This window comes from Aulonocara sp. 'chitande type north' Nkhata Bay, linkage group LG9 (assembly GCF_057382095.1).
Source record: "Aulonocara sp. 'chitande type north' Nkhata Bay isolate Kocher_YH1m ecotype deep benthic linkage group LG9, A_spYH_male_GT1.1, whole genome shotgun sequence".
NCBI classification, from domain to species: Eukaryota; Metazoa; Chordata; class Actinopteri; order Cichliformes; family Cichlidae; genus Aulonocara; species Aulonocara sp. 'chitande type north' Nkhata Bay.
In genome coordinates this window covers 31,063,561-31,086,875 of record NC_141352.1, presented here as the reverse complement: position 1 = coordinate 31,086,875, position 23,315 = coordinate 31,063,561, and the positions used below count along the sequence as shown (strand labels likewise).

At 38.0% G+C, this 23,315-nt stretch overlaps 2 protein-coding genes across 2 annotated transcripts in view; both read right to left on the bottom strand.

Annotated features, from left to right (window-relative positions):
* The window catches only part of LOC147322456 (myelin-associated glycoprotein-like), a 164,845-nt gene extending 159,803 nt beyond the window's left edge, over positions 1 to 5,042 (bottom strand). Inside the window, exons 1-4 of the mRNA XM_086306922.1 lie at positions 4,970 to 5,042; positions 4,429 to 4,812; positions 2,333 to 2,638; positions 1,990 to 2,250 (exon numbers count right to left, since the gene is read on the bottom strand). Coding sequence (XP_086163048.1) covers positions 1,990 to 2,250; positions 2,333 to 2,638; positions 4,429 to 4,812; positions 4,970 to 5,042 — 1,024 coding nt within the window. The remainder of the gene's footprint in view (positions 1 to 1,989; positions 2,251 to 2,332; positions 2,639 to 4,428; positions 4,813 to 4,969) is intronic.
* Positions 5,043 to 20,177: 15,135 nt separating this feature from the next.
* On the bottom strand, positions 20,178 to 23,099 carry LOC147322455 (B-cell receptor CD22-like). The gene is made up of 7 exons (XM_086306926.1): positions 23,018 to 23,099; positions 22,202 to 22,582; positions 21,562 to 21,867; positions 21,191 to 21,451; positions 21,003 to 21,090; positions 20,811 to 20,850; positions 20,178 to 20,653 (listed from the first exon to the last, which is right to left on the bottom strand). The coding sequence occupies exons 1-7, from the start codon at positions 23,097 to 23,099 to the stop codon at positions 20,411 to 20,413; spliced, it is 1,401 nt and encodes a 466-aa protein (XP_086163052.1). The 3' UTR covers positions 20,178 to 20,410.
* Positions 23,100 to 23,315: the final 216 nt, after the last annotated feature.

The following is a 23,315-nucleotide window of genomic DNA, read 5'->3' as shown; positions in this document are numbered from 1 at the left end:
GAAACTCTGTTACTCTGATTTCTGGGTAACATCCGTCCCTACTTTACCTTCCATCATTTAATCCTCCCCTCCACCTTCCATCTTCTTGAGTTCCAAAGTCCTCCTACAGACTACCCAATGATGCTGCCTACCTACATTCTCCTCCGACACCACCTCACTGTCTCCTGTCTCTTTTCAGATTGCAACTTCTGTCCACATGTGTACAACTTCCTCCACTTTTATTCATCATCTTATATTCCTCCTCCTTCCTGAAGTAGATGTCAACCACAGCTATTTCAGTCCTGTTCATAAAATCCACTATTTGTCCTTCTCTTCTTAAGACCATACTTACCCTAAATCTCTTCATAGCCCTTTTTAACTTCACCTAATAGGTCATGGGAATTTCTTTTTCTACTGACATCCAACCTGTGGGGAATACACACTGACAACAGCAAGACATCACAATTACCATGAATTCCAGGATTAAATGATTCTAATCCCTTTTCTTCAGCATTTTAAAAAAGTCAGCATGCTGCATTAATAAAATAAATACTGCAGATTCACACCACCAGGTGGTGATGACCTGACATCTCTGCTACACTTTTTATCCAAGTGTTTGGATAAAACACATTTGCAGTTTTTTGATACTTTTCCTTAATCCTTCGATGTTAAATGCATCTCACTGTGTTGAATGAGTGTTTAGGATAATTATTTTGTATGTCTTGCTTTGTGGTACATAAGAATGAATGAGATTTGAAAAATAAAATGTAATATTGTTACACCTTGTGAGTCCATATGTGTCTTACTTTAATATGGAAAAATGCCTACCATTTATAATCTGGAACAAAATAAATAAATAAAATAACCCCAAACCAACTGCAGAATCACTGGTCCCTGTTTTATTTTGTATTCTGACTGAAAGACCCTGATGATATGTGGAATTACTGGAATTCTTTGTATTTCTAGGACAGCTTGACTCTGAGGAAGTTCTTTCACAGAGTTTATTCACAGAGTGTAAAAAAGTTCAGTGAAGAAGATGTTGATGAATGTCAGACTTTGCAGTTAAACACTTATAAATTTAACACGTGTGTCTTAGGCATTTTTTAGTCAGCAAAGCTTTCCACAACATCAAGCAAATAAAATCCAAGAATTTGAATAAAAGATTTAATAATTACATTAATTCCAGTTGTTGTAATGTATTGCCACTTCACATTTGCAAATGTAAAGAACACAAAATACAACTTATTAACTGCTTAATTTCATAATTGTATTGTACATATACAATTAAAATAAAGGGTTATTCTATTCTATTTGATAAGGCAGAGTTCTTAATTTAATATTTTTTAATAAAACATGCTTTAATGGCAACCCCTTAATTTTCACTAACATTTTGGCAAAATCCCACTTTGTCAAAAATTGTACTTAGTTTATTATTGTGTGATGAATCAGAAGTATCACAGTATTGCATTTGATCTTTACAGAATTGCTTTCAGGATGGTTTTGTTGCATTTGGACATCATTTGAACAACATTTTTGTTAACTCTGATACATTTATACCAAGATATCTAACATACAAATAAATCACAGGAGAGCACACACAGCATCTGAGCATGGAAAAACTGTATAAACATGATCATAAACAAAGGAGCTATATTTAATCACCAGGAAGAAATAAACAGCAGTTAAATTGAGTACAGTATTTAATTTAGATTTGAGAAAAATTAAATGTGATTTGAAACAAATATTTTTAATGTGCAGGTAACATATTTGTGTCAGCAACTTTTTTTCTGTTTTCTGCTTTGAAGTGTGATACTTACCAAACAAAAACCATTAAGCAGAATAACATTAAAGAAGTAAGAGGTCAACAATCCAAATGATTCCACCAATAAGTGGCCACAGTGTGACTCCAGATGAAATGAGACCTAAAGAAAAGATCAAGTAACAACAATTAATTTTGCATGGACACAAAGAAAAACTCATTTGAGAACAGATCTTGGCTACAGCTGTTACCTGCAACAGTCACACGAATCACTGCTGATGTCTGATTACCCAGATCATTAGTGGCCACACAGTAATAAACTCCTCCATCTGTTACATTGAAGCTGTAAATCTCTCCTTCAGATACTTTCACAGCTCCATCTCTGCTCTTCTTGAACCAGGTGAAGTTGCTGACTGGAGGTTTGGCTCTGCTGGAGCAGGTCAGGTTCACCCAGCTGCCTGCTGACACCAAACCTGATGGACTGATGGATGCTGAGGTGTCTTTAGGAGCATCTGGAGAAAAAAAAATGAAGTCCTTTAAACATTTTTTTAATGACAGGATAAAAAAACAACAACCAAACAACGAGTGTCTTACATGAAACACTGAGAGTCTCTTCTGTCTCTGCTGTCTTGGTGTCGTTTCCTTGGTTCACAGGATATCTGGCAGAGCAGTTGATCTTCTTTCCATCATATGTGTCTGACAGAGTGATGTTCTGCTGGATTTTAGTTGTAAAGCTTCCATCTGTGTTTTTCTCTATTTTGTTGTGAGAGTCTTGTTGGAGATTCCAGGTGAGTTGAGGAGGGGAGTGTGGACAGGGAGTGAGAGCTGAGCAGGTTATAGTGACAGACTCCTTCTCCTTCAGATCACCTTGGATTGTAATATTGGGCCTCCAAGGAGAATCTGTGGTTTCACATGAAACATTTCGTTATACCAATAACGCAGGAAATAGAGTCAAGAAAAAGATGCAGATCAGTGATACCATTGGATAATAAAAAATATACACCGTATGTAGTGGACAAAAAGTATTTGCATACATTTTTAACATGTTTTTAATTTTTCGTGGTTCTCTAAATATGTTTGAAGAACTAAAAAAATGTGTGTAAAAAAGTAAATAAGATATTGTACAAAATACCATTGCAAACTATGTTATGATTTTCAATCGCTGTCAGAGAACAATGCTCTTTTTGTATCTCATTGTAAGCACAGGCAATAGTGGAGAACAGAGAGAATCGCAGTAGGATTCTAGTTTGTGATGACCATTAGTTATTTTCCTTTGAAATCAACTTGTTATACAAACATGAATATGCATTCACATTGTGTATTTTGCATTATTGCATTCATGCTTTAACTGATATTTTAATTTGTTGCTTTGAGTTTTACTAGAAGGAGCCACTAAGAGTTTTTTCTTCATTTGCATGATTTTTTTCGATTTTTAATTTTCTGTTTTCTTGCAGTTTTGCTGAAGGCTTGTTCATTTTTAAGGGCTTTGCACAAGTAGCTTAAGGTCTTCTGAACAAGATGGTTATTGAACTCTGTGAGGTTTGGATAATATGTGGTAAATATATCTGTTTGTTAACAGTGTGAAATATAGTTCGTATTTTAGGTTTTAAAAACTGTGTTTACTATACACTGTAAAATAAATTGTAATATAAAAGTATTTTACTGTGTATTTTACAGTTTTGCACTGTTCTTCTAGAACATCATTAAATTTACATCAATAGACTGTGATTTTACATTTCAAATGTAAATTAACGTAAAATCACTGTAAATCTAATAAAACATAATTTTCTTGTTTTTTAAATGCATGTCTGTACATATGCATACTTAGATTGTTAAAATACATTCACAAATGTATCATCATTTCACCAATATTTGTCCGTTATTTGAAAGATTGAACTGTTAAATTCAAATGTAATGCTATGGAAAAATATATAAAATGATTCTTATAAACTTTTTTTACATCAAATAATAATAATTATTATTGTTACTTAGGGCGATCGTGGCTCAAGAGTTGGCAGTTCGCCTTGTAATCAGAAGGTTGCCAGTTCGAGCCCCAGCTCAGAGACTCTCGGTCGTTGTGTGCTCGGGCAAGACGCTTCACCTACCACCTACTGGTGATGGCCAGAGGGGAATTATAAAGTGGAATTGTAAAGCACTATATGAATGCAATCAATTATTATTTAAACCAACTGTTAACTGTATATTTTTGTACATTTCAGTATTATTATTCATATTGCCGCATTCATTGACCTTGTTTATAGGTAATTTCATTGTTTAATCACGTTAAAATGTTCTTAATTTAATGTTTAAAAGCATTTGAAAAAGGCAAAATCCCATGTAAAATTAGGCAACAAACTGTATTGTCATTACTGAAAATAACCGTATTTTTATGAGAAAGTTATTTTCTGTTATTTTCTGGTATTATTTTGGCTCCCCAGCTGCCGGAATATTACTTTTTTTTAGGATTTTTTTTTTTTACGGTGTAGAGCACTTTTGAACACATTATGAATTGTTTTTTTTTTCATCCCCCATGTCTTTGTTTCTCATGAAATGAAGTTACAATTTTCCATTACAAATCAATTAAACAGGTTGATTTGCACATTTGACCACAACTGCTTTGTGTTGTTTACACAAAAGTTGTAGCTGTTTAGGATTTATGTTCTTAATAAATTGAAAGAAAACTTTCTCACCTTTAATTGTTATTTTAAGAGGATCACAAACAGCTGTTGCTCTGTAGGGCCAGTTCATAATTCTGAAGTAGTATGTGTTTGTATAATTTGTGGTTAAATTGGAAAACAGAGTGGTGCAGTGTTTCTCCTTCAGGTTTCCTGTAATGTTCATTGGATAGATGTTAACTGTCCCACTGCTGTTGAAGATCTCATTGTTTGGATGTGCAAAAATATCAGAATGATTTTTAATCCACACTCCAAACACAGGTCTTGTGCTGTCAACCTTTTCTGTTCCAATTTCACTAAAGTTACATGGGATTTGTAAACAAGATCCACTCAGAGCTTCCATCTCTGTTGGTGCCGTGATGAACAGGTGTGAATCTTGAGGACAAGCAGCCAAAGTGCCTGGAAAAGGTAAGAGCTAAATTAAAAGGTGCAAATCTGAATGAAGATAAAAATTATAATGACAAAATCAACTCCAAGAGCCATGGATTTACTTCGTAAAGTATATCTATCTTCACTGATCTTTCAGACTATAAATGACTGTAATGAGACGGCTCACTTGGAATAAGGAGGAGACTCAGTAACATGATGTCTGTCATGATGTTCACAGACTGGACTGTCACAAAACTCATCACCTGGAAAAAAAATATAAAAAGCCATAATTAGACAAATAAAAGATTAAAACAGAAAATCATGTCACAAATTTCTAAACCTAAGGAGTAAATTTAGGCAGTTACTTTTTAGAGTATTATACAATTTTATATAATTACTATATGTAAAAAAAAAAGTCTTACCAAATGATCAGGCTGCTACAGAGGAGAGACGACAACGTAAAAGTCAATGTGTGATTTTAGCAGAAACAGAGTGAGTGAAACACTTCTCAGTTTAGATGTTGTAATGTCAAAGCAAACAGGCCTGTGATGCTTTGGGCTTTCTGTCGTTCTTTATTCAGTCAGTCTTTTTATGTTCCCATCATGCACTCTGCTGACACTTCAGATGCTGCCACTCCCACCTGTCACCTGTCCTGACCCTCCTCTCACATTTTAACGTGTTCCTCATTCCCTCAAAATGTCCCTCATACATAAAGCTGCTCATTTCCATCAGTTGTCTTTTTACTTGTCTTTGTCTGAGCTTTCCAAAGATGTCCAAAGATTTCCAATTTTTTTGTTTCCTGCCAATTCTGAGTTTCATTTTCTGTGACCACTGGCTACTTTGACCTTTGCATACTTGCTTAATAACGTAAATTTAGACTTTTCATTTTATATCCCACTCCTGAGTTGTACTCTTAGTCCATAGATCTGATCACTTAAGACAATAAAATAAAAGTCTCACTTTTCTGTGAATAATAAAGTGCGAACTCAAGTTCATTACAGTATGTGTATGTGAGTACATCCTGCAAAGGCTGCCAGTCTATCTCATGGCAGTTAACCATTCAGGCTCACATTCACAGCTATCTAAATCACCAGTTAATCTACTGGTCTACACTATCTGCATGTCTTTGTATTGTGTAATGAAGCTGGAGTACCCAGAAAGAACTCACAGACAGGCCCTGGCTGGATGGTGGATTCATACTCACGGCCTTCTCGTTGTGAGGCAGTGGTTAGTGTCTGTGTAACTGTTTTATCATACTGGAGCGGATGATGCCGTCATTCACCTCCTACATCGTTCCCTCGCTCACCTGGAGACCGCTGGAAGCACTGTGAGAATCATGTTCTTTGATTTCTCCAGTGCCTTCAACACCATTCTTCCCTCGGTTCTAAAGGACAAGCTGGTGAACTCTGGAGTGGACCATCACCTCACTACCTGGATCCTGGACTACCTCACCGACCGACCACAGTATGTGAGGACTCAGGGCTGTGTGTCGGACAGGGTCGTCTGCAGTACGGGGGCCCAACAGGGAACGGTTCTGGCTCCGTTCCTCTTCACCATCTACACTGCAGACTTCTCCCACAATTCCACCCAGTGCTTCCTGCAGAAGTTCTCTGATGACTCTGCAATAGTCGGCCTCATCACTGATGGGGACGACAAGGAGTACAGAGGTCTGACCCAAGACTTTGTGGACTGGTGCCAGCTGAACTACCTCCAGATCAACGCCAGTAAAACCAAGGAACTGGTGGTAGACTTCCGCAGGCACAAGCATTCTCCACTGCAACCACTGAACATCCAAGGTATGGACATTGAGGCTGTGGACAGCTACAGGTACCTTGGTGTTCATCTGAACAACAGACTGGACTGGACTCATAACTCAGACGCCCTCTACAGGAAAGGGCAGAGCAGGCTGTACCTGCTGCGGAGACTCAGGTCGTTTGGGGTGGAGGGCCCACTCCTGAAGAAATTCTATGACTCTGTTGTGGCTTCTGCTATCTTTTATGGCGTGGTCTGCTGGGGCGGCAGCATCTCTGCTGGGGACAGGAAGAGACTGAACAGGGTGATCCGAAGGGCCAGCTCTGTTCTAGGATGCCCTCTGGACCCAGTGGAGGTGGTGAGTGACAGGAGAATGGCGGCTAAGCTGTCATCACTGTTGGACAACGTCTCCCACCCCATGCAGCAGACTGTGACAGCACTGAGCAGCTCCTTCAGTGGGAGACTGCGGCACCCACGGTGTGGGACGGAGAGATTTCGCAGGTCTTTCCTCCCCACTGCTGTCAGACTCCATAATAAAGACTTTAACTGATCAAGCACACACATCCATACATGTGCAATAACACTAAGTGCAATAATCTTTTCTGGCATCGTTGTATTTTTACTCAGTTGTATATAGCATTCGTATTCTATTTTTATCTTATTGTATATTTATTTTTATTTTATTCTACTGTATATAGTATTTTATTCTATTCTGTACAGTTGTGTACTGTATTTATTCTTATTGTATTCTAATTTTTGCCTCATAACTTTTGCACTGTCCACTTCCTGCTGTGACAAAACAAATTTCCCACGTGTGGGACTAATAAAGGTTATCTTATCTTATCTTATCTTATCTTTTATCACACTTTTAATATATTTACAGAGGTGCTTTTTATGCTAGCCTCCCTGCAGTCATTTGGACAAGTTTCTTGTTATTTAAGACATTTATTTCCATCTTCTTCTATCCTCCTCTGTCCTGTGGCAGTCAAATCCCAGCACAGAGCAGCTGATCTCTTCATAGTTTTCTTCCTCTGCTTCTTTTTTAATTGACAGTTCTTAAGTAACCTGCTCTTCATTTATTTCATACAAGAAAATAAATCATAGATGATCTATCATATAGACCTTCTAATTTTGTAACCACCTGTTAGATATTTTAAAGTAAAAGAACAGATTGCTCAGGTACAGGTACTATAGTAAAAAAAAAAACGATCTGAAGAGTGAAGGAGAAGTCTGTTGAGCTTGATGCTTTAGCTTTTACTACCTGTAAGTCCAGAGAGAATTTCTCCTTCTTTATCTGGGACTGGAGACTTTTCCTTGTTCCCATCTTGAGACAATATCTCACATTTTGACTGTTTCTGCAGGACACTCACTTTTCCGAAGTCTGGTTTTTAATCTCCACTTGGGAAAACAACTTGTGCCCTTTGGGTAGTGACAGATTCCTATAAATTAGCTGTCTCTGATAGCTCTGGTAGCTGGCTTCGTCTTTAGAGATAGGGCAAAGGGCGGGTCCATTCAAGAGGGGCTCAGTGTAGAGCCACTTTTTCACCATATCAAAAGAAGCCAGTTGAGGCGGTTCAGGCATGTGACTAGCATGCCTGCAGTGGACCTTTTGGGTGGGGTAGAACCCAGGTACTCTGGAGAGATTTGGCTGGATAGATATAGGTATATAGCATGTGTCACTTTGAGTTTGATTGATGCCTTTGACCTTGGGACTTTCCCACCTGTCACCTGACTTGAAGTTTTGTTGCATCACTGTTCTGGGTAATACACCAGATCAGGGATGCATCAGAATCTTCGGTCAAAGCACATATGGCTGCTTATAGACACAGATTGATCATGGTAGTTAGCCTGCTTCTGTCAATTTTTCCTATGTTTTCTGTTAAGTAAGTGTAGGTGGCAGCTGGCCATTAGTTGGAGCTTGGAGGAGGCAACTTTAAACTGGGACCTGACATGACTGGCATTGCTCTGCTTAGTTCCTACTGCAGTGATCCTGTTGCTTCTACTCATACTATCCTATTCTGTTATCTTGTAATATTGTACATACGTCAAAGGTTTAACTGACTGATGAAATACACATTGCTACACATATTATGCACATTATCAGACACATTATTAACTTTCTAAGCTTATTGAATACAAAGTATTCAGCAGCAGTCATGATAAGAAAGCGGCTTGATTTAACAAAGGAAAACTTTCTTCTTGCTCCATGATCAACCTCCAACTGTTAAATGTTTACTCAATATTACTGCAATGTAACAACAAAGTCAGTTTTTTCTAAACCCAAAACATCCCTTTCACATTCCCATAGACTGGGGTTGTCACCGAATTAGCTTCTGTGAGAAAAAAAAGGCTTTAGGTACTGACTTGCTTTTAGAACCAGCCTTAAGTGGCCTTTAGAGACACTACAGTTTTTACTGTAGTGTAAAAACTGTAGGAATTCCTCCTCTCTATACGTACACTCAATGAGCTCCTCCCTAACAAATGCCAAGTTATTTTCTCCATACTGTTTATATGTGCGTGTAATTTCATCGCAAAAATCCAACATCGGTGTACTCAAGTGCATAAGATGGAAGACAATTAATTCTGAAAAAATACAAACCAAGAGTTGTTTGTTGACAGTATAGTATTTTTTTTAACCTCTTACCACCCACTGGGTCCCTGGTGACAGGCTAGCCATGTCAGATGCCGGTCATTTAAGCGACCAATAATTTTTTGGAATTTAAATTGTGCTGACTCACTTTGTTCAGCACAACCCAGAGTAAAATGAAACATAAAACATAGTAGAACTTATTTTGTTAGACACAAGAACAATTCGAGCATCTTTTTTGGGAGCCAAGCCCAGGCTTAAAAGTTTTGCCGTACCCATGGGACCAGCGCAAAGTTGTGTGGCAGGTCCTGGCATGGAAGCTGAGGGTCCAGCCAGCCGGAGAAAAGACCGGTTGATGCCTGGATGTGCATTGGAGCCGCACTACCCCCACAGCGCAGACTTTGCTACCTGCACAGAGCGTTTCAGGTGTTGCTTATGCAAAAGAGAATTGCAACAATACAGCGTGTTTCTCTACTTCAAGACACCTGCAACCTTTCACACAGTAAGCATGTCTGTTATAGCCTGCGCTTCATAAATGTCTGTTTGATTATTCAAACCTGGTTTAAAACGTGACTCATTTGTTGTCCAAAAACCTTTCCTCTTGATATGGAAAGTTACTGATTTAAAAATATATGTATATTTTTAGCTGGATGTGAAACATATGATAAACTCTTGAGCATATTTATATTGCAAAATCCATAATGGTTATGGCAAAATCTTTACCATAGATCATTTATAGGGAACAAAAAAAAAAAGAGTAAAGGAGGATAAAGTGTCACTTCAGCAAAGCTGCTGGGAGACAGAAGTGTTCACACGTTTTTAACAAAAGGCTTAAAACACAAAACTCTAATATCAGTTACAACTGGTAAGATGATGAGTTTTACTTCTCACTGTCCACATTATGGTATGCTACTTTTGCTCTGTGGGACTGCAAAAATGTCTTTGTATTGATGGTATAAACCAGACTTTGTACTTTTTACTGTTTTTTCTTCTTTTGTTCACTCCTAGGCTGATAAAAAATCCAAAGACATTCGCTAACCACAAACACAGAACCCACTAACTAAATAACTATTAGCCTTACCTTCTGCTTGGATTTTAGATGTATTCCTCATGTTTACAGTCAGTCTACTATATAGGACTTGCTGCTTACACCCTGAGTTACATAATGAGTCTTTCAGATGTCCACAATGGAATAACCAGCTGCACACGTAGTTACACTGGACACCGCATGGTCTTATTTTTATTAGTCCTCGACTCAGTGGCAAAATGCTTACAATTAGTTACGGGGTCAGTTTCCTTTTCATCAGAATTATTTGCCTTCATCCAGACATAAGTTGAGCAATGGTTTTTACCAATTTCTCATTAAATCATAAAGGGAAGCTGGATTTAAAAAGAACATGGGATGTAAGTTAAGGAAATACAAATATAAGTGTGACTATGGAGCACATCTCCTTCAGCGTTCATGATGACCCAAGTGGATGACATCAGGTGTTTCTCTCAGTCAGCTGACCAACTGTCTAGGGAAAAAATCAGCTAATAGTTATTTAGCTAGTGGGTTCTGTGTTTGTGGTTAGTGGATGTCTTTGAATTTTTTATCAGCCTAGGAGTGAACAAAAGAAGAAAAAACAGTAAAGATGTAGACTGTGAAAGTCTGGTTTATACCATCAATACAAAGACATTTTTGCAGTCCCACAGAGCAAAAGTAGCATACCATAATGTGAACAGTGAGAAGTAAAACTCATCATCTTACCAGTTGTAACTGATATTAGAGTTTTGTGTTTTAAGCCTTTTGTTAAAAACGTGTGAACACTTCTGTTCAGTTTGCTGAAGTGACACTTTATCCTCCTTTCCTCTTTTTTTTGTTCCCTATTAATGATCTATGGTAATTAATAAAGATTTGTCATATTGTCCCTATAAAACACCATGTTTTTATAGAAATTATTATGATACAGAGATTTAGATTCTTGTTGCACGTTGTGCATGAAGTAAAAAAGTAATTTTATTAAGAGTGAATGTACTTTTATGTTTACCAACAGCTCGCGAAGTCCTCGGTCCAAACTGACTTTATAGTTTATAAATGTCAACTCAGGAAGCTCCTGTCGTGACCTCTCATCTGCAAGCATGCACAAACACACAAACACACACACACACACACACACACACACACACACACACACACACACACACACACACACACACACACAGATTTGTTTCTCTTTTCATGTATATCCTACTACTAAGATGAGTGATTGAAAAAGAAAAACAGCTGTTTCTATAAAGCAAAAAGGAGAAAAAAAAGATTTCTAAAAAGGGAAATTTATTTTATTTATTTTTATTTTATTTTAATTTTCCTCAAACGTGTCAAATATATATTTTTATGTATATTTAAATGTCCACTGAGCTGTGAGCCATGGGGCGGTAATGCACTTTAACATTGGTTGCCAACCAAGAAGAAGAAGAAGCTATGAGCCAGGAGGAAGGGGGTGAGTGAGAGAGGGATTCGTTTATGCTACGATTCAGCACAGCAAGGGAGGGGGTGAGTAACTCAAATATGCTGTTAGCATGTTAGCTGAGCGATGCTACTGTGAACCGAGGAGCTATTATCTTGATGTGAGTTTCTACTCAGGGTTTTTTTCTTCCAATTCAGAGCAGAAATGTTTTTCTTAAGAAACTGGCTGTTGTTTATTTTCCCCACAATTTTAATTTAAAGCTAGATATATTTCTACTGATGAAAATAGTTTGCTAACAGCAACAGGGATGAGTCAGTGAGTCAGTTGGACTTGTGAATCATGATTCACGAGTCAGTAAAGTGATTCTCGAGTATTGAACAATTCGTTCACAATTCACACTTCACTATAAAGAAGAACTCAGTAAGTACAAACAACCATAGTTTAAGGACATTTTCTAAAATAAAAAGGATTCATCATCTGCAGTTTGTGGGGGAAAAAAAGGTGTCACATTAACCCTTTAAGACCTACCATAGAACCAAATCCGCCACAGCTTATATTATATTTTTACATGCTGTGGAGCCATTTTTGGGAGCATTTCAAGTTGCTATACATCAATACAACCATTATAGCCCAAATTTTAATGATATGTATGCATTAAGTGCATAGTAATTACATAAATTGCAAAAAAGTGCAATAAACTACAAAGAAATTTAAAATCGTTTTTGTTTTTTTAACATATATTTCTAGTTAAAGAAATTTAAGAGGCTTATCCCTCAAAATTCTAAATACAAAAAAGTTGCACAAAATAGTTTCCTACCACAGGAAATTTACTTTAAGTGTCTTCATAGTTTTATTTTTGAAATACACCAATTTTTATATACTGCAGGAAAAATGAAAATAATTAAATAATAAATAAATAATAAATAATAATAATAAAGAAACGACACAGAAAGTCATAGAGTCAAACATAACTTTTAAAAACACCAGTATAAGCTCATAAGGTCCTGATGGTAAAAAACTACATTTCCACAAAATGACGTCACTTCCGGTTTCGGGCAGGTCATGGCGGACATGCGATAGTTCACACTGATGGATGTAGGAAGTGTTACAAACAGCTGATCGGATCGGCAAAGCGTGTTTCTGGAACATTATGTTTTTGTTGCTGCAAGTGCATTTTATGCAGTTTTTGCAAAGCTTTATGTGGAATATGTCTGTGAAGGTTCTCAGTCATCCAGGTCATCGTAGTCAAAGGAGCTTGCAAAGAAAAGTGTCTGGACTTCTTTAAGTTGCTTGAAGACGTTTCACCTCTCATCCGAGAAGCTTCTTCAGTTCTAAGGTCAAATGGTGGAGAGTCCCAGATATAAACCTAGTGGGAGTAACAGAGGGACAAAAGGACCCCCTGATGATCCTCTAATCGCCTGAGCCAAGGTGTGAAACTGGGCGTGGGTCCCAATCAGCCAGAGTTTCGGGTGTGTTCATTGTGAAACCTGGCCCCACCTTATCATGCGAATTCCTGAGGTCAGATGGCCCAGGATGTGAGTGGGCATTAAGGCGTCTGGGGAGGGATCTGAAAACTGGATTATAGATGGCAGACAGTTGGTGTCGTAAACCCCCGCCTCTGTTCAAAGATGGTCGCTCACAGTGGACATAGATGGCTTCTTTCACTCCTCTTTCAAACCATCTGTCCTCTCTGTCCAAAATGTGAACATATATGTGGAACTATATGTGGAAGGAAACTGTGACCGAGGACAAGCTGATGGCATAAGATGTAAGTACAACTCCTCCGGTTTCATATGAAAAAAAAATTATTGCGCTAGCTTACGTGGTTGCAGTGCTACCGGGATTTAAAAATAGTTACGCAAAACAGAGCGTGCCCGCTCCGACCGGCTTTAAAGGGTTAAAAACAAATCAGTAGATTCACAAATTATGGATACAGACTCTTTTCAGCTATAGAGGTAGAGGTACACTTCATGTACTGATTAACATACAGTTCAAAGACTTGCATTAGTGTGCGCACTTGGGCACCTTTTATTTAGCGTGGTTATAACATTATGGATTTTGCTATATAAATATGCTCAAGAGTCTATCTATCTGTTTGACATACAGCTAAAAACTTGAAAATATACATGTATTTTTAAACCAGTAACTTTCCTTATCAAGAGGAAAGGTTTTTGGACAACAAATGAGTCACGTTTTAAACCAGGTTTGAATAATCAAACAGACATTTATGAAGCGCAGGCTATAACAGACATGCTTACCGTGTGAAAGGACCTTTATGCTGCGCACTGTGACTCACAGCAATGGTCCCGGGTCAGCCCTGACTTTGTGTTAAACTAATCCTAAAGTAATAATGTTATTTCTAATCACTGATATACCACAACTTTATCCTTTCAACAGCTAATGAAAGTTAGGGGACCTAGCTTCTATCGGATATTTATATAGAGATCCTCCAGCTTCAAACTGTATCACCCTTCAAGGACCTGAAGCTCCATAAAGCGCCCCTCCGACAGCCAAACCCATCTGTTCTCCGATTGAATAGTTAATTTTGTGATTGACATGACATTGACCAATCAGATGAAAGGAAAAAAATAGGCTCAAAATTTGTAGTTGAGTGCAGAATTTCACATGTATTTTTTGGCTAAGTCCACATACAATCTTTTTTACACATACAAATCCTGATTTAAAAGTACAAAAACTGATTTACAAGTACAAAATATTTATGACCACAATTTGAGCCCATAGTCTTTTCTCTGGCTGGCTGGACCCTCAGCTTCCATGCCAGAATCTGCCACACAACTTCGCGCTGGTCCCTGGGGTACGGCAAAACTTGTAACCCTTAGTCCGGCTCCCAAAAAAGATGCTCGAGTTGTTCTTGTGTCTAAAAAAAAAAAGTTCTACTATGTTTTATGTTTCATTTTACTCTGGGCTGTGCTGAACAAAGTGAGTCAGCACAATTTAAATTCCAAAAAATTATTGGTTGTTTAAATGACCGGCATCGGACATGGCTAGCCTGTCACCAGGGACCCGGTGGGTGGTAAGAGGTAAAAAAAATACTATACTGTCAACAAACAACTCTTGGTTTGTATTTTTTCAGAATTAATTGTGTTCCATCTTATGCACTTGAGTACACCGATGTTGGATTTTTGCAATGAAATTACACGCACATATAAACAACGGACTCGTTCCCGGTGGGTGATGGGCTCTGCCAGGGCTGCCCTTTGTCACCGGTTCTGTTCATAATTTTTATGGACAGGATTTCTAGGCGCAGCCAAGTGGCGGAGGGCTTTCACTTTGGTGGCCTCAGAATCTCATCTCTGCTTTTTACGGATGATGTGGTTCTGTTGGCTTCATCGGGTGAGGGCCTCCAGCTCGCACTGGAGCGGTTCGCAGCCGAGTGTGAAGCAGCGGGAATGAGGATCAGCACCTCCAAATCTGAGGCCATGGTTCTCAGCCGGAAAAGGGTGGAGTGCCCACTCCGGGTTGGGGATGAGTTCCTGCCCCAAGTGGAGGAGGTCAAGTATCTCTGGGTCTTGTTCGCGAGTTATGGGAGAAGGGAGCCGGAGATCGACAGACGGATTGGGGCTGCGGCTGCAGTAATGCAGACGCTGCACCGGTCCGTCGTGGTGAAGAGGGAGCTGAGTGTAAAAGCGAAGCTCTCAATTTACCGGTCGATCTACGTCCCTACCCTCACCTATGGCCACGAGCTGTGGGTAGTGACCGAAAGAACGAGATCGCGGATACAAGCGGCAGAAATGAGCTTCCTCCGAAGGGTGGCTGGCCTCTCCCTTAGAGATAGGGTGAGAAGTTCGGCCATCCAGGAGGGGCTCAGAGTTAGAGCAGCTGCTGCTCCACATCGAAAGGAGCTGGCTGAGGTGGTTCGGGCATCTGACAAGGATGCCTCCTGGGCGCCTCCTGGGTGAGGTATTCTGGGCATGTCCCACCGGGAGGAGGCCCCGGGGCAGACCCAGGAGACGCTGGAGAGATTATATCTCTCGGCTGGCCTGGGAACGCCTTGGTGTTCCCCCGGATAAGCTGGAGGAGGTGGCTGGGGGTGGTCTGGGCCTCTCTGCTTAGGCTGCTGCCCCCGCAACCTGGCCTAGGATAAAGCGGATGAAGATGGATGGATATAAACAGTATGGAGAAGATAACTTGGCATTCATTAGGGAGGAGCTCATTGAGTGTAAGTATAGAGAGGAGGAATTCCGACCGTGATTTCTCATTCATGTACTCTGCATTGTGCATCGTATTGAGACTGTATATATATGTCCTTGTACCATGATTATTTCTTTTCAGAATAAAGGGCTAAGAAAGAAAATATTTAAGTTGAGTTAAGTGGTAAAAAAAAATTCTTCATAGACACTGGAGTTTTTGGAAAACTTTGGAACGTTGGGATGTTCTTTTTTTTGTTAGATGTTCAGTATAGTAAGCCATGTAAATAATAAATCTTTGATATAATATATATTTTGTCACTACTTATTTTTTTTAAATGAATTGAAAAAATCAATGTGAAGCGTTGTTTGGGAAGCTAAAGAGTGAGCTCTTTTCAGTGGGCTGAGCCATAAGAGAGCTTGAATTATCATCATTACTGCTTCGGTTCACACCAGAGAACTCTGAGTTTATTTAAAAATAATAATATGATAAGTTAACATACATGTCTGTGTTTTCATATATGAGATAACATTTCCTGGGGTGCCAATTTTTTTTTTTCGGGTTTTTTGTCCAGCTCTAGTGAAGTTCACCTCGATGATTACTACTTAAGAATTAAAACATAGATGTGCAACATGTCAAGACTGATTCTTTCTAAGCCCTAGTTTGGCTCGCAAAGGAGTACATTTACACCAAGTGTCAGATTTTGGCTGACATTTAAATGGATTTATGATAAGGGACTCATTAAATAAAAGCGGAAACATTTAAACACATTGAGGAAGCTCGTCAACAGGAAGCTTCTCAGACAAACAAATTCCTGTAATAAAATTACCCAGTCATGTGGTCTGCCATTCTGTGTATTATCACCTCTTGCAATAGCTGCAGCAGTCACATTTGTGGTTGTGTTTATTTGGTTTAAATGACTGATTAACTGATTAACTTGCATTAATGCAGTTATAGCGTTAACATCAATTTAACGAGATTAACGCTGACAGCACTACTTAAAAATAATCAATTTGCACCCTGATGAGACTGAGCTAAAACTTTTCAACGTTTCAGTGTTCTCATAGCGGGTTTGTGATAGGAGAGCACGACTCAGGAGAGGGATAAAAAAAGCAAAGAGTTTTTAATTAGGGAAAATATAACAAAACAAAAATTTGATACAGACAAACAAAGAAGAAGTTCATGAGCATGGCAACATTAACTCATAAAGCAAAATACTGGAAAGCTGAGGCACAACAATAATGCAGAAGACAGGAAATGATGACATAAGCTGCTAAAAATACTATATACCTAATGAGAGAATGAGGAAAGTGGAAAAAAATCAATTTTATTTATAAAGTGAAAAATAACAACTATGGTCACCTCAAGGCACCTTACATTGTAAGGTAGACCCTACAATAATAAACAGGTTACTATGTAAGTGGAGGGACAGGTGAGGTGAATCTAGAGAAAGGTAGGTGGGAGTGGCAGCAACTAAAATGACAGCAGAGTGCATGATGGGAATATAAAAAGCAGACTGACTGAATAAAGAAAGACAGAAAACCAAAAGCATCACAGGTCTGTTTGCTTTAACATTAAAAGATCTAAACAGAGAAAAGTCTCATTGTTTCATCAGCGACAGCAGTATTATTGTAATTCTTTCTTTTAATACTTTAAGTACATTTTCCTAATTTTAACAATTTCATTCTTCTAAAATTTTTCCTGTTTCCTATTTTATTTTCACTACAGGAGTAGTGTGCCTTCTCCATAAACATTACTTCTGTATCATTAACTGTAAAATTAAAATGAACACAAATACAAATCAGCTTGATGCGTCACACAAAGAGGTGCAGAAACGTCCCACACAACCACAACTACATCATTGCGCACACATACAAAGAGAGGGATGGATGAAATGCAGTACTTAACTCAATAAATCCAATAACAATATTTAAGGAGCTAACCTGAATGCTACAGCTCAAATTAAGTTATCTTATTTTTGAAAGGAGGATAGCATAGAATAGCATAGAGAATCATTCACTTTGGCAAACATGCCACACAGGTCAGTCATGTGGAGCAGCATAACATGTGATGGAAAAGTCCTGTTCGCTCTCATCGCTCTTCAACTGCTGTACAAGTATTTTTGCAACATCTACCACACAGAAAAGCACACTGCTCCATCTGCTGGCTGTTTAATGACTTTTCACCAAAACCCTTCAGGCAGGGAACAACTCTCATGAAACCATCCTGCCTAAAGAAGTGAAGAAAAAAAGAAAGTAATGCTCATTTTTTAAATGAGCATTTTTTGGGGGGTCCCATTTAAGCCATACTATGATCTCTGAGTGATTTAGTCAGCCTTTCATAAACATACATGAACACTCTAATCAAATTCAGAGCACTCAAATTCAGTCGCACTGCATTACATCACAGTATTTGTTGAAATGTTACATGGTGCCTGATATTGTGTAATCCTTTGCTTTCTTAAAGATATTTGCTGCAAAAACAAATACAAAAATATACAACATCTGTTTAGTAATTCATTAGGATGCATAAGTACAGTTTTTGAGAAGGAAAATTTCCTGCAGTCCCAGAGTGCAGCTTAATGGCCGTTTTCCCAACACTCAAACCTATATCATTTGGCTCTGATAGAAAATAAATCTACCTAAATCAGTCAACATCATGTAGAAAGCTCTGTGTCTTCATGCTTCCTCTTTACACACTGAATGAAGAACTGAAGCAGATGGCACTGAAATCCAAAAAGTGACATCAAAGATGGATATGAAGAGCTTTTTAACTCTTCAAAACAAACAACACATTGTCACATTGATTTAACTCAACATTAAAACAAAACAAAAGAAGAAATGAAACAACAGATAAGACAATAATAAAGAATGAATGCTTTTCTTGAGTTTTTCCCCCTTTCTAGTAACCCAACGCTGAAAGGATTTAAATTTTTTTTTTCACTTATCCAGTTTTAATGGCTAAAAATACATTTTTAAGAAAGTATTAAAGATAACATTACTGAGCACTTCCCGTTTTCAGCAGTCAGAGCCAAAGTCTGTACATGCCATGTAAATTACATTATATTTATGTTATAGTAACAAAGACAACACTGGACCATATGATAAAATATGTTAAATACTTAAATAAGATGAATTCACCAACAATTGAACATAATGGATAGTCATTTTTTATTGATTAAACCAAAACATTGCAATATGCAAAAACCCCCAAACAAAACCCTTTTTGGAATGGATGAATGGACCGGTGGCGAACAGATAAAAATAGTCTAACCTTTAACTATTTTTCACATAGATTCACATTGAATTTTTCTGTTTCTGGTTTCCTGTTTTCTCGACAGTTCAGAAGCCCAGACTCTGTAAGTTCTTAGTTTTCCAAAAATAAACTGTTAAATTGTTTCTGGTGTCTGAGTCGTGCATTTGGGTTCATATTTACTGGGATTATGACAGAGTGATCTGCCCAAACATTAGCTGTACACACAGCTGTTACACATTAGTGTTCTGAAGTACTAGCAGAGTCACAGGTTGTTAGTTGAGCACTGATGTCCAGACCAGCTGAACAGTGCTACACAAAGACAGAAATGCACTTCTGCACTGAAACTGACCCAAGCATTGCCTGAGCACAAATCCAATGATTACCAAAACCAGTTCATTGTAGAGTTTAAAAAGGTTTTTGATTTTGCTCTCTAAGAGGGTGAGGCTGCTAAATGCCTCTTTAATTCACAGCAGCTTAGTGGAATTTTAATTTGAATGCCATGTTCAGGTAGTGGGGAACAAAAGGTTTTGCACTGAACATTTTTGCATTATGCTGTAACTACCCTGGCAGTGAAAACTGATAACTATACATGGAAAGGCCAGAGAAAGACACTCCTATTGCGTGCATTTCCATTTCCTCTTTGCCTTTCCAACTCTCCAGGAGAACATTTAGATTACCCGATGCAGATCGGCAGTGTTAAACTTACCCTGGAGAAGCCAAAAGAAAATGCCCACCAGCATGAATGGGAATACTGGTTTGTGGTTCCAGTGCTGCATTTTAGACATCTGGGAACTCAGATGTTGGAACTTGGACTGATGTGTATCTGGAGTGATGCAGCATAACACTTCTAAAAAACACGTTAACGGATAGAGCCTGATCAATGCTCTGCGTATGGCTTATTTAGTGAGACAAAATACAGAACAATGGTAGTTCAGATTCAAAGTTTACAGTTTTAATTCTGTTTAGATTCAGTGCTGCCATCTTGACCTGTTAGTTCAAGGGGCGTGCCACAAAAACAATTTGGAAGCAGAACTTCAGAAATGCAACTGACAAAATCAAACAACAGCTCACACAGCGTAGCAGCATGCAAATACTTTAGGAACATAATAACTTAAAATATACTTTTAAAAAAAGCGACAGTATGTTGAGGTTTTAAGTTTTAGTTTTGCAGAACAGCATCTGTTGTTGGGTAAAACTAGTTCTTTTTTTGGAGTGCTGCAATTTCTCACTTACTCATTTAGTCACATTTGCCATGAACACAGTTAATCATCTGAAAACAGCCGTGTAAAGTTAGCATGGAAAATAGGACATAAAAAAGCCATGGAATGGGATTTTAGTTGTTTTACTTCACTGAACTGTAGGCAGTGAAAATGACACATTTACAGGCACCATGTGTGTATTTATATGTTAATGTAAAATTATTTCACAACAGTTCTCATTTTTTCTTCACCTCAGCGTAGAGTTCCTCTTGGCCGTGAGCCCTTTGTTTTAAGCTTTTTTCTCGCTTTTTGATCTGTGCGTACACCGTATGCTGCTGCTGTCCACTGTCCCGCACTGAGCTAGACGATGCTTCATATGCCAGTGTGGAGAAGCTGATCTCTCCATAATGGATGTTTTCTTCCTCTTCTTCCTTTTTACTTGCTGGTTCATCAACCTTCTGCTCTTCATTTATTTGAATCTATAGAGTTAAAAAACAGAAAGCTCGGTGAATTAGGTTCATTCTTATTGATGTTTTATTAAATAAATAGACTGCTCTGATGAAGTTACTGCTGTAATCGCCAAAACATTCAAGTAACCCTGCAGCTAGAATTTTTTTTTCTTTGTAATTTCCTTACCAGAATCTGTTGTTGAGTTTGTTGCTTTGACTTTAACGACCTGGAAGACACAAGAGGCAGTAAAAAATTATCTCTGTGTATGTTAAATATATGTGAACAAAGTTAAGCTTGAAACAGAAATTTTTAATGTGTAGCTAAAATATCTGTGAGAGTAGCTAATTGTGTTTTTCTGCTTTGATGTGTGATACTTACCAAACAAAGATGATCAAGCAGAGGAGAATTATAAGTAAGAGAACAATGATCCCAATGATTACTCCAGGAAGTAGCCACAGTGTGTCTCCTAAAGAAAAACAAAGGTTACTACCTGAAGTTATTTTTAAAGTTTGGAGTTTGAATGGATAAAAAGAAACAGGAGCATGTAACACATGAGTGGCTTTTACCTCCAACAGTCACTTTAATCTCTGCTGATGTCTGATTACCCAGATCATTAGTGGCCACACAGTAATAAACTCCTCCATCTGTTACATTGAAGCTGTAAATCTCTCCTTCAGATACTTTCACAGCTCCATCTCTGCTCTTCTTGAACCAGGTGAAGTTGCTGACTGGAGGTTTGGCTCTGCTGGAGCAGGTCAGGTTCACCCAGCTGCCTGCTGACACCAAACCTGATGGACTGATGGATGCTGAGGTGTCTTTAGGAGCATCTGGAGAAAAAGATTGACAGAAATCACCATTATTCATTCTAAACAGTGGACCTCCCAATGAATCAAATGCTATGTTGACAGGATCCAACTACAAATTCTGATTTTCTTACATGAAACACTGAGAGTCTCTTCTGTCTCTGCTGTCTTGGTGTCTTTTCCTTGGTTCACAGGATATCTGGCAGAGCAGTTGATCTTCTTTCCATCATGTGTGTCTGACAGAGTGATGTTCTGCTGGATTTTAGTTGTAAAGCTTCCATCTGTGTTTTCCTCTGTTTTGTTGTGAGAGTCTTGTTGGAGATTCCAGGTGAGTTGAGGAGGGGAGTGTGGACAGGGAGTGAGAGCTGAGCAGGTTATAGTGACAGACTCCTTCTCCTTCAGATCACCTGGGATTGTAATATTGGGCCTCCAAGGAGAATCTGTGGTTTCACATCACAGACATATTAACACTACAGAGCACACTGCAGTTTATACCAGTGTTTAAAATCTCTAAACCACTCATCTTATCTTAAATTTACATATAACTTTATTAATTTCATAAAGTCATGATTTATTGAGTATTTATTTATTAAAGTATTTTTTTTAGCTTAATAATAAAACATTCGACCAATATTAAACTGTATTCTGGGACAATCATTATGACTGAAATGTAATATTTCTTCAACAAATGCTGATGAAACTTAACTGAAGGCAAGTCAAATAAACCCAATAAAGTAAAAATATAATTCTAATAAAAAACTCAAAATCACTCACCTCTGACTGTTATTTGAAGAGGATCACAAGAAGCTGTTGCTTTGAATGGTTCTCTCTCTACTCTGAAGAAGTATGTGTCTGTGTATGTGGTGATTAAATTACAAAACAGAGTGGTGCAGTCTCTCTGACTCAGGTTCCCAGTAATACTCATTGGATAGATGTTAACTGCTGCACTACTGAAGATCACATTGTTTGGATTACCGCCAAATTGGGATTGATTTTTAATCCACACTCCAATAATTTTTCTTGTGCTGATAAATTTCTGTTCTTCTTTGGGTCTGAAGCTACATGGGATTTGCAAACAAGATCCACTCAGTGCTTCCAGCTTCTTTGATGCATTTATGAAGACTGCTGCTTCATCAGGACATTGTGCCAAAGCACCTGTAAACACAGTGTCACAACTAACCTATTAATTAATTAATTTTATTACAAACATTAACTTGTCTTATTTTAATTTGTCCTCCATAGGACTTAAGATGTAAACTTTAATCAAAGTACTCCTAAAATTAAATAATTGTTTATGTAAAATTAAATTTATAATAGATCATCCAGAAGTGACAGTCACATTTTCACCATTTGCCCTTTTTGATTAATGATGCTAAATTACATAGTTGTTGCTTGAAATATAATCTATTGTAACATGAACAACATGTCTTTGATTCTGTTGGTAACAAAAAGTATTTCAATTACCTGTCAGACTATGAACAGTATGAAAAAACAAAGCTTTATCTCCATCAGCCTTTTAATTTTGTTCCTTAAAGCTGATAATGATTTAAATGAATCCAATAATGCCTTTATAGTGAACAAACAGCTCACCTGAAACAAAGAGGACCATCAGTAACATGCCGACTATCACCATGTTCACACACAGCTCAGGAGAGGTTTTTACAGTGAACATAATTTCTTAACCAGAATTACAGGGGAACACATCGCCTAACTGTTTTTGGAATAAGGAAGCACAGAAGAGGACATACTGTTTAAGAAAGTGCAATGTCAGTTTGCTTGATCGTATTTGCTATAGGTGTTGAGAAATATTCTGCGGAAGTACAATCAGTTTGCTAATATCCTGTGATAGAGGAAGTCAGGCGATAGATTTTTAAAGTTTAAAATTACC